At 41.6% G+C, this 12,208-nt stretch overlaps 1 protein-coding gene across 1 annotated transcript; it reads right to left on the bottom strand.

The window, feature by feature from the left end:
* Positions 1 to 5,417: 5,417 nt before the first annotated feature.
* LOC134652729 (uncharacterized) lies at positions 5,418 to 6,311 on the bottom strand. Its single transcript, XM_063507891.1, has one exon. It carries the CDS (start codon positions 6,309 to 6,311, stop codon positions 5,418 to 5,420), a length of 894 nt encoding a protein of 297 aa, XP_063363961.1.
* Between the last annotated feature and the right edge of the window lie 5,897 nt (positions 6,312 to 12,208).

Genomic DNA, 12,208 nt, shown 5'->3' on the forward strand with positions numbered 1-12,208 from the left:
GAGTTATTTCTATGAAGTTACAGATTTTGACCATGTTTGCTAACTTGAGCATCTTGACTCTGATTTCATGACTACAAAACTTGTTTTAGCTGGCATTGTAAGTGACATTGGTTTTGATTACGAGAGTGGGTTTTCAGCTTCCAAAAGTGGGACAAGCTGTGTACGAAACACGTCATTCTCTCAATCGATATTTGTTAATTCAACGTTACTACCGTTATTTTGTTCCTGTAGTAAAATTATCTTTCCATGCTGCTACCTCTACTATAACTATACATATAGAGAGTTAAATTAAAATCAGCAAATTAGGTGCATATTTCAAAAGTTTGGACACCCTACAAATGTTTCATACTAAGGCTTCACACTAAACGGTTTTCTATGGCCCCGTCACCTTGTGTAAGCAGAATTCTTTATTAAATTTCACCTATTTGTTACGGTTCATCCGCCGATTTAGACACATGCTTACCAAAAGCTTATTGGGGTGGGTTAAGTCACGAACTGAAATTAACACTAGTCGAATCGCACCCCCTGGTTGAAAAAAGTCATTAAGTACATACGAGTAGGTACTAGGTACCTTGCTGGTTCGTGTAGTTATTTTTGTATAAGGGTAACAACGTAGCTATTAAGTGTCATGCTCATGAGATCATGTTTCTCACTATTAACCCTTGACGAGACCCTTAAAGTGGTGAGATTCCGGGAAGTGGTTGATTAAGTCAATCGAATTCTACTTTCTTTCTTCTGTTAAAAAATTACTTCCATTAAATTTATGATAAATTGATAATTTCGCCAGTGTCAAAAGTGTGCTCATAGAGCATGTTAAATACGGTTCGGTAGTTGCTTTTAGTAAAATTATACCTGGATTTTTACCAATAACCATGACGGATTGCCGTCCAAGAATGATTTATATACCCATGGAAAATTTCAGCTTTCCAGCACTAATCGTCAGTTAGTTAAGCTGCGGCCGGTCAGACTGCCAGACAGATGGATAAAGCGAAATTATAAGGGTTCCTAATTGGCTACGGAACCCTAAAATATAGGTTCTTTTCCAATTTAAATGCAGCCGACCGGATCTGATTAAACACACTTACGCACACCAAAACGGTAATTCCTTAATCAAATTACCTCCTGACTCAACGCAGTTTCTTGCAGTTCACGGAAGAATTAAGTGCTCCTACGGGAATGAGTAATATTGAGACATTTGAGACTCGGGCAAAATTGAGTATGAGTAGATATACCTACGCGTAATATGGCTGAGGTAATACGTGGAAATCTCTAGTATCTCTCTACTGGGGTGTCGATTTCATATTTCATTGATTCATTTATTTATTCAATAACAATATTAAGTACATTGTGTTTGAAAAAATCTTAAATCTAGGCACATATATGCATACAGAAAATATAAAAGAATAAACATAATAATTTACCTTCCAAGTAAAATAATAATATAGTTACGGAAGATCATAAAATTGTTTTGAAGTTTAGGTACTAATTTGTACTGCTGTTCGATCTAGACTGTTCTAGGTATTTATTTACGTTATTTACGAGTAAATACTTTTCTTCATAATTACATTTTTTCTTGAAAATAAAATATTTACCAGTAGTTCGTTTTTCTACTAATGACATGCCAGATTACATATTTATGTCATAGGGTACCTATCAGTTCAATGAATAAATATTATGGGGAATGTAGATAGGGTGCGTGACGTATCTCAGCCACAGTAATCCAAACGTCCACTTTCTCCAATAAATATTATAATGTCGATAATATATACAACACAGAAGGAATGTCCAAAGTTCGGAAGATAGAAACACAGAAGGTAACAGTACGGAAGAAAGATAGAAATAGAAAATATAGCGTAAACAAAAGCAAGAGCGATAGCGAACGTAATGCGTCTAGCGGTCATAAGCGACATGCGTTTCGCGTCAGTGCTGTGCATAGACTGAGGCGGGGCGCGGCGATGACCGGCCGGCACGGAGCGGGTCTCAAAACCGGCCGCTCTGAACAAAGGACTGCTATCGCGGTGCGCGTTTGCATTGCACCCGACTTGTTGGCACCGTCAAGAATTGACGGACGATGTGTAAATATAACGTGTATATTATTATTGTGTAAATGTAAATAAATATATAAAATGTATGTAAATAAATATGTGTATATATTAATATTATGTTTTATATAAGTGTATTAATATTAGTTAAGTGTAGTGTAAGTATAAGTGTAGGTGTAAGTGTAGGTATAAGTGTAAGTGGGAAAGTAGCCCACATCACTCCCCCCCAGAGACCTGGTTAAGGGCGATAATAATCTGGGAAACGTACTTGCCTTCCCGAACGAGTAGTTCTAGGTACGTTAGCCTGACTTGGCCCAGGGTCACTATGCTGCCTCCCGCGCAGGATGTGTTCTGGTGCGGCAGGTGTGGTCGACCCCTGATCAGCGAGTTTCAAGTCTTGGGACAGGTAATGCGCTGGTTTCAATCGGTCGATGGTCACGGTGACAGGTTTGCCTTTAATGAGGAGTTTAAAAACTTTATCAGTTCTCTCCAGAACTTTGTGCGGGCCTGAGTATACAGGCGTTAGAGGAGCGCGTGAAGCGTCTTCGCGGAGGAAGACGTATTCAGCTGTCGCTAACTCTTTGAACACAAAGATCTTGTCTTTGCTGTGGCGTGAAGCTGGCGTAGGCTTCAACTTCGAGGCGAATGAGCGTAACCGTGCGGTAAAATCGGTGACATCAGTGGTACCGGGTACGCTTGGATCAAAAAATTCGCCTGGAAGTCGCAGCGGCTCGCCGTAGAGCATTTCGGCTGAGGACGCTTGTAAGTCCTCTTTAAAGGCGCTGCGTATGCCGAGAAGCACTTGAGGCAATACCTCGGACCAATTGGCGTCAGCATGGCATGTAATGGCGGCCTTGAGCTGCCTGTGGAAGCGTTCCACAATGCCATTGCATGCTGGATGGTACGCGGTCGTGCGTCTATGCTGGAAGCCGATGGCCTTGGATAGATATTGAAACAGTGTGGACTCAAATTGTCGACCACGATCTGTGACAATATCTACTGGACATCCAAACCTGGATATCCAGCCAGCCAATAAAGCCTTGGCCACCGTCTCCGCCGTGATGTCCGCTATTGGTACGACCTCTGGCCACCGCGTAAAGCGGTCTATGGCCGTCAGGCAATAGCGGAAGCCTTGTGAAACAGGGAGAGGACCGATTAGGTCAATATGTACCTGCTGAAAGCGAGCCCGAGGGAGTTCAAATGTGCCTAGAGGTGCAGACACATGACGGCTCACTTTAGACCGTTGACATGGCACACAAGCTCGTGCCCAGTCTCGGCAGTCCTTCCTTACGCTGGGCCATACAAAACGCTGGGCTACAATCTTAGCACTTGTGTTGGCACCAGGATGACTTAAGGAGTGGAGACTGTGGAAAACGGCTTTTCGGTACTGCTTGGTAACGAATGGTCGGGGAGTCGGCGTACTGACGTCGCAGTACAAGGGTTCTGGACTACCCGGGAATGGCATTCTTACCAAGCGCAGTGATGACGAGGTCAAGTACTCAGCGAGCTCGGGATCGGACACTTGAGATCTAGCTAGGTCGGCAAGATCGAGTGGTATCGCCAGTTCTTCAATCCGAGATAAGGTGTCGGCCACAACATTGTCTTTGCCAGATATGTGCCTTATGTCGGTTGTGAACTGGGATATGTAGTCCAAGTGCCTAAACTGCCTAGGCGAACAGGTATGTTTCCGCTCGTGGAAAGCAAAACTGATCGGCTTATGGTCAGTATAGATCGTGAAGTGCCTTGCCTCTAGCATATGCCGGAAATATTTAATACCCTCGTAGATCGCAAGCAGTTCACGATCATACGGCGAGTATTTGGTCTGGGATGGACTCAGTTTCCGGGAGAAGAAAGCCAACGGCTGCCATACCTGGTCCTGTAGCTGCTGCTGTAAAACCGCACCAAGTGCCACGTCTGATGCGTCTGTGACTAACGCCAGCTTAGCCCGACAATCAGGATGAGCAAGTAACGCTGCGTTGGATAGGCTTTCCTTAGTCTCGTTGAAAGCCTTCAGAGCATCGCCGGTCAGGTTGATGGGTTTGGAACCTTTGACTGCTCCACCCAGGAGTGCGTTGAGAGGTGCTTGGATTTGAGCGGCATGTGGCAGGAATCGCCTATAAAAGTTGGCCATACCCAAAAATTTCCTCAGCTGCTTGACGTCCTTGGGTGGTGGAAAGTCACGTATGGCTTGGACTTTCGTGTCTAAGGGTTTGGTGCCGCTCTCCGAAATCAGGTAACCTAAAAAAGTTACCTGTGGAGCCCCAAAAACGCACTTAGACACGTTGATAACCATGCCGTAGTCTCGGAGTCTGGTAAAAACTTCACGTAGGTGCTGTTTGTGCTGTTCTTCGTCTCTGGAAAACACCAAGAAGTCGTCCAAGTAGCAGTAGACGAAGTCCAGCCCGCGTGTCAGCTCGTCCACGAACCTTTGAAAGGTCTGGCCTGCGTTCCGGAGTCCGAATGTCATAAACGGAAATTCGAACATACCGAAGGGTGTAGTGATGGCCGTCTTCGGTATGTCCTCCGGACATACAGGTATCTGGTTGTAAGCCTTTACGAGGTCAATGGTACTAAAGACCTTACAACCAGATATGCTGTGGGTAAAATCATGCAAATGCCTGATGGGGTATTTGTCAGGGATGGTACGGGCGTTGAGCTGACGGTAATCACCACAGGGGCGCCACCCATTATCTTTTTTAGGCGCCAGGTGCAGTGGTGAAGACCAAGGGCTCTCTGATGGTCGTGCCGTGCCGCTAGCCAACATACCTTCAAACTCCTGCCTCGCCACCTTCAGCTTGTCTGGGGCAAGACGTCTCGGAGCGCAGGATACCGGGGGACCTGGAGTGGTGCGAATGTGGTGTTGTGTGTTGTGTGGTATAGTGCGGTGTATGCCAGCAGGTCGGGTGATCTCAGGATATTCCTGTGACAATATTTGATGATAGCAGGAATCGCTGCCGTTCATGACCTTTACAGAAAATATATCACTAGTATTAATAGCAGAAACGGCATTAACGTATAAACTAGTGATGTTATCTATAATACGACCTAGCCTCTTACCACCACAATCTACAATTAAATTATAGTGCGCTAGAAAATCCGCCCCTATAATCGGTTTAGTAACCATAGCTACCACAAAACGCCACGGAAAGTCGCGCCGAAGTCCAAGGTCCAGGTTAAGATGCGCGTAACCGAAGGTTTCGATGGATGTCCCGTTGGCTGCGGAGAGGTTGTACCCCGTCGGTGCTCGACGCTCGCGCAGTAACGACTTGGGGAAGACGCAGAGGTCGCTACCGGTGTCGACCAAAAACTGCAGCTTCGACCTTCTGTCGGTGACAAACAGGCGACGCGATGTGACAGGGCGGTCAGGAGTCGCCATTACCGACTGCCCGTGGCATTTCCCGACTTCTTGTAGTCGCAGGGTTGTACGCACTTGCTAGCGTTCTCCCCATGTCTAGAATGGTACCAGCAGATGGGAAATTTCCTATAACTGGACTGGGACCTGGTGCTGGAACGACTCTGCCTTCTGGAGCGGCTGGGATTCCTTGAGCGGGATCTTCCTCCTTCACGGTCCATCTTCAAGGCTCGAACCTCTCCCCTGAGCGCAGCTATCTCCCTTGCCAAGGTGTCACCGCTGGAGCCTGGTTGCTCGGAGCCTGCAGAAGCGACTTGCGACGAACAAGCGCAGCGTGGGCCGATGTCGTGGACCCTGTCAGCAAGGTCTGCGATAATGTCCAACGAAGCATCTGGATGCCCTGCGAGGACGGTTTGGATGCTCGCGGGTAATCTGTTGGTCCACATCATGCGTAAAACGTCGTCCGATATGCGCTTAGCTGCCAGAGCCTGCAGGTGCCGCAGGAACTGAGAAGGCTTACGGTCTCCCAGCTCTTCATGATGCAGGAGTTGCTGGATCTGTCGCTCGGTAGTATCGCTCAGTCGACTGATGAGTTCGCTCTTCAGCTTAACATATTTGTCAGTTGCCGGTGGATTGGTGATAATATCCCTGACCTCCTTTGCAAACTGTCGATCTAACTGGCTAACGACATAATGAAACTTTGTCAGGTCATTGGTGATGCCGGCTATGTCGAACTGACTCTCAACCTGCGAGAACCAAATCGCGGGTTCCTCCGGCCAAAAAGGTGGAAGTCGAACTCCGACTCTAAAAACTTCGGATGACGGAGTCGTTGTTGTAGTGGAACCGGTAGGCGCAGTTGTGACGGATGGTGCAGTGGAAACAGGCACTTCCGCCGGTACTTGTGTGATGGGCGACATAGCGGTATTTCCTTTGTCTATTTTACTCGACACTTCTACGTACGGTTTTCTGATAAAATCCTCTTGGTACTGTGTTCTTCAGGGGTCACCAGTATGGGGAATGTAGATAGGGTGCGTGACGTATCTCAGCCACAGTAATCCAAACGTCCACTTTCTCCAATAAATATTATAATGTCGATAATATATACAACACAGAAGGAATGTCCAAAGTTCGGAAGATAGAAACACAGAAGGTAACAGTACGGAAGAAAGATAGAAATAGAAAATATAGCGTAAACAAAAGCAAGAGCGATAGCGAACGTAATGCGTCTAGCGGTCATAAGCGACATGCGTTTCGCGTCAGTGCTGTGGCCGCGTCATAGACTGAGGCGGGGCGCGGCGATGACCGGCCGGCACGGAGCGGGTCTCAAAACCGGCCGCTCTGAACAAAGGACTGCTATCGCGGTGCGCGTTTGCATTGCACCCGACTTGTTGGCACCGTCAAGAATTGACGGACGATGTGTAAATATAACGTGTATATTATTATTGTGTAAATGTAAATAAATATATAAAATGTATGTAAATAAATATGTGTATATATTAATATTATGTTTTATATAAGTGTATTAATATTAGTTAAGTGTAGTGTAAGTATAAGTATAAGTGGGAAAGTAGCCCACAATATCATCAGAAGTTACGGCAGCGCGGAACCAGTGTCCATCCTTTTATTACAATACATTTACATTATCTATAAGATGGTTCTCAGAGATTGCTCCATTTGACGTCTGCGTGTGGCTCAGCCTCGCGGCTACTACAAAAGAACCTTATCTTCAAGAACTTTTGTTCTTTAACAATTATAAAATGCGAAGGTAATCAGCTATAGAAATAAATATAATGTCCATTAGCTGTTAATAAACCAGGAGGCGTGAAACAAACTAACACGTAATCAGCGTAGGTAGTGTAAGAAAATAAGGATTTAATTTGAGTTAGATCGTGATAGAATTATGCAAATTAAGCTACTTTTGACAGAACATGCACTTGCACCCCTGATATAAAGTCAAGGTAAAGTGCATATAAACTTCTGATATATAGTTAACCCTTTGCATAATAGGAGTTGGTTCGTAAGGAGAATCAACTATCTCTGCTACTGAATTTAATGTAGGTACGAATACGTACTATTGTATTTATATTTTTTTGGGAATATATTTACGAAGGACTTACTCCAAAATTCTAGCATTAATTACATAATTAATTAGAACTGATATAACGATTTTCTTTACCTAAACAAATAATGAACGATGGAATCAATTGTATTGAAATATTTCATGTCTGTCGTCCGTTCCTGGTACTGTTTGAAAATAAATACTTGATAGACACGAAACAATACGTTTTGTCAATAACGTCGTTCAACTATCGCGTGATTTACAAAACAATTTTCTCATACTTATTCCAACTGATTTAGTAATTTTCGTTCCGGTATGTACTTACATACGGTAGGTAGGTAATACCTATAGTGATAGCTAAAGTGGCAAAATATGTCGGAAGTCGGAACACATTTCTATGCTGACAAAGGTGCGTCACTATCTATTTGATGCTGACTGTACCATGAACGAAGCACGTCTTAAGCATGTGCTTACGCATATGCTTAAGAATTTGCATGCTTGTATTGCTTGTCCATATGCGGAGATAAGAATCCCTTGCTTATAAACGGCTAGCCAATATATATTCTAAATTATTCTTCTCTGAAATAGGTAGGTAAGTATGTATGTAGATTACTGCTGCGTCACAACGCAAATAAGACGCCGTTGTTTTTGTCATAATATTTGAATTTGTAAATTGGCTTCTCTGTAACAACTATGAACCTGAATATATTATGTGAAGATAAAAGAAAAACTAAATATCTTATGTTTGCCATTTTTAAGTGGCTTTTGAGTAGGTAGGTACCTAATGCAGAATTTTTAAGTAAATAAGTAGTGTTAAAATGTAGCGAGGTAGGTATGTATTTATTTGTCATTTTAAATGTCAAAAGTCAATTAGGGACGCTTAAAGTTACCGTTTTCCCCTGAACACACACAGGTATATTATTCGCATTTTCTAATCATCAAAGTGGTACACACAATGCCTGTTGCATCCACGCTCCCTAAGAAAGCGCGTGGGTGGCTCCCCTATAAACGGCGGGCCATCCAGACCGCGCTCATTAGGAGTCTGTGCGTCGAGGGATCACGATGAAGGTCCAAGTGTGCTTGCTGCTGGTGGTGATGGTGGCCCAGCTGTGTGTGGAGGCGTACCCGTTCCGGCCCGGAAATATTGACTATGTGAGTACTCAAACTCAAACTCAAAATTTACTTTGTTCATGTAGGCCTAGCAACAAGCACTTATGATTAGGTATTACATAGGTACATATTATCTTAATCTAATTATCAGTGCAATTTGTTAATGTTAATATTATTCCATAATAACATTGGATTATTATACAGATCAAATTTAACACTAAGAATTTCACAAAAATATCGTCAAACATAATTTTTTTTTATAAAAAAATACTAGTCTAGAATTTCTAGAATAAAATCTAGGTAAATGTCAAAAAAAAAAACAACAAAATAAGTACCTACATACATCGTACATACATCGGTACTTTACTTTCACTGTGTCGTGTATAATTAGGACTAGGACCAGGCACCTGTACCTGATAGCTAAATGCACCCAAAATATTCTTTACCTACTGGCAGAAATCAATCTTGAACTAAAATAAGCTTTAGATAGTCACTGGACTAGACAATATTAAATAGTACCTAGTTTTACAATAATAACACAATTGTTCTTCTAATTTACAAATAATAAATACTCGTATTTATACGCTCACATATTATCTAGGTATGTGTAAAATATCTTAATTGTATAGAAATTATATATTTACTAGTGATTTGAATGAGAAATGCTGAAATGCCGGTAGAGCTTTTGATACTCTAAATATTCTGATAAATGATAATGTAGAAAAATTTGATCAATTTCAGTTGATGAATAATCAACTGAAATTGATCAAATTAATATATTGCCGAAATATTTAGGTACATCAGTGAGATTCATTTTGATACACTATCAACATATCAGGGCACAAATATTAAAATACAGTGTAATGAAATAGAGGTAAAAGAAAATAGTATACAAGTTATAATTGTTATAAAGATTAACCCGGCAGTGCAGTAAACTGGCCACTATTTTAACACTTTAAGAGCAACAGCGAGAATGTAGAGTAGAGACCCTTCAGTGTAGAGCCCTTACTTATTGTGTGAACGCCGCGTTCATTGTTCATCTAAAGTACAATTGTGTTATGTGTTGTTGTTCGTAGACGAAAAGATTGTACCAACAAATATTAACCATGTTTTACGTAACATCAAGTATTACGTTTAATTACCATCATTACCTACAGTCATTATGTTACGTTAAGCAAAAGTGGGTGATGACTGATGATTTTCGCACGACCTAAAACGTCATTATAATTAAGTAAGGGTGCAATATGTTATTGTTTTTATTTTTAAATAAGGCAGCTTTAGGTGAACACTTCGCAGTGGGAGGAATTTAATTTCGGTCTTTACTAAAGGCTCAAAGTTTAAAATTATTTTTGAATAAAAATATGAAATTAATACAGATATGTTTTTAGACAAATTGGATGCCCAATAAAAATACGATTCTTAGCTTGAAAATGGATATCCAAGTCTGAAACATGTTACCAGTGAATACGTGACTTTATCCGCTTTAGCTACATAAATGTACAGTACAATCTCACTAATCCTGCACTGATGCTGACACAAGAGAGCCGGATTACTGGAAGTTAGAGCAAATCTGCATATTATTTTGATGTGTTTTTTAGCATGTCGTAGAAATAAATTTTACTAAAATACTAAATTCAAACAAAATTCTATTGTTGTACCCCAATTTTAGTGCCAGATTACTAGATTTAGATCGAAGCGCCGGATTATCGAGATTTCATTGTAATTGTAAAATGTTCCCTTTTAGATGGAAGCTATTCGCCGCATGCAACAGATCCCGCAATGGCACTGCATGCGCTACCGACGGTTTCAGCTCCACGGGCCGTGCAGTCGGTGGTGGCTGATGCGGCGAACCTGATTCATCGGCTAACCGGGTACCGGACACTTGCAACATGGCTATGGGTTTAGGAACAGTGCACTTTTCGTTGTAGAGACCGCACCTGATTCATCGGCTAACCGGGAACCGACGACTTGCAACATGGCCATGGGTTTAGGAACAGTGCACTTTTCGTTGTAGAGACCGCACCTGATTCATCGGCTAACCGGGAACCGAAGACTTGCAACATGGCCATGGGTTTAGGAACAGTGCACTTTTCGTTGTAGAGACCGCACCTGATTCATCGGCTAACCGGGAACCGGACACTTGCAACATGGCCATGGGTTTAGGAACAGTGCACTTTTCGTTGTAGAGACCGCACCTGATTCATCGGCTAACCGGGAACCGGACACTTGCAACATGGCCATGTGTTTAGGAACAGTGCACTTTTCGTTGTAGAGACCGCACCTGATTCATCGGCTAACCGGGAACCGAACGCTTGCAACATGGCCATGGGTTTAGGAACAGTGCACTTTTCGTTATAGAGACCGCACCTGATTCATCGGCTAACCGGGAACCGGACACTTGCAACATGGCCATGGGTTTAGGAACAGTGCACGTTTCGTTGTAGAGACCGCACCTGATTCATCGGCTAACCGGGAACCGGACACTTGCAACATATATGGCCATGGGTTTAGGAACAGTGCACTTTTCGTTGTAGACTCGGCAGTTTTGCGGTTGTGTCTGTCAAGGGGTGTCGGTTGCTAATGCGTTTTTGGTTTCTGATTTTCTTGGAGTTTGGTTAGGTTTGTTTAAATTTAAAAAAATCGGAGGGTTGAAGTATGAAAATCTCTCATTGCTATGTAGTATCTTGCCGTTATTTATTAAGTTAGGATCCATTAAGAAAAACTGCAAATTGCCTTTCGACTTACATATGAGGTTTCTTATACTTAGGTAGGTATACTCGTATTGCTGGTTTTAATTGCAATTATGAATCTTGATGTAGGTATGAAAAAAAAAACTAGATAAAAAAACGATAGAAAAATTCCAAGGCAGGTAAAACTTTCGTTATATTTACTGATACCTACTAATATATACCTACATTACCTATTATAAAAATTGACTGATGTTTTTTACTTATGCATGTATCTACTAAAATATTGTGGACACTGTTAACTGATCCATCGTACCTACCTAAACTTTATTCATTGTGTAACTCGTAACTTAACCATACTTTGTATGGGGTTTTTTTCCCCTACTGCAGTGAACGTGTTAACAACATAAAGACTACAAGGGGTCAGTTAGAAGTGTTACTCTTAGTAGTCTTAGTACCTACATTATACTAGATGTAAATTTAGAAACATAAAAAATATGCTACCTTTTTCCTGAAAACACTATATCTATAAACATATAGTATTTAGCACAAACATATATAAGATAATTATGAATTGGTACTTACATAATGTTATCATAAAAACAGTATTTTCTTACAGAAAATGTATTACGAATTTATGTTATGTTGATTAATTTGATGTCTAGGCGTAATGTTTCATACTTTAAGGTAAGCATTAAATAAAGTTTCTAGTCTGACTGTTGTTTTATTGAATTAAAAAAAAACTTTTGTCATACCTTCTGATAGATAATTTAAGTACCTATAATAAATTTCATAATAAATATAAGACTTGTTACAAAAGTCTGATTAAATCCTGTAGCATCCTGGCTGCATATTAGACTGATAAATAACATAGCTGTGCCTTGGCCTGCGGGTAGGTTGCTGGAAAGTACCTACTTGTACCTATATATATATATATATATATATTAAGCCAACTGTC

This window comes from Cydia amplana, chromosome 12 (assembly GCF_948474715.1).
Source record: "Cydia amplana chromosome 12, ilCydAmpl1.1, whole genome shotgun sequence".
Taxonomy (NCBI): Eukaryota; Metazoa; Arthropoda; class Insecta; order Lepidoptera; family Tortricidae; genus Cydia; species Cydia amplana.

Excerpts from the sequence above, each read along its gene's own strand:
- LOC134652729 (XM_063507891.1), bottom strand. The coding sequence starts at position 6,311 with ATGTCGCCCATCACACAAGTACCGGCGGAAGTGCCTGTTTCCACTGCA.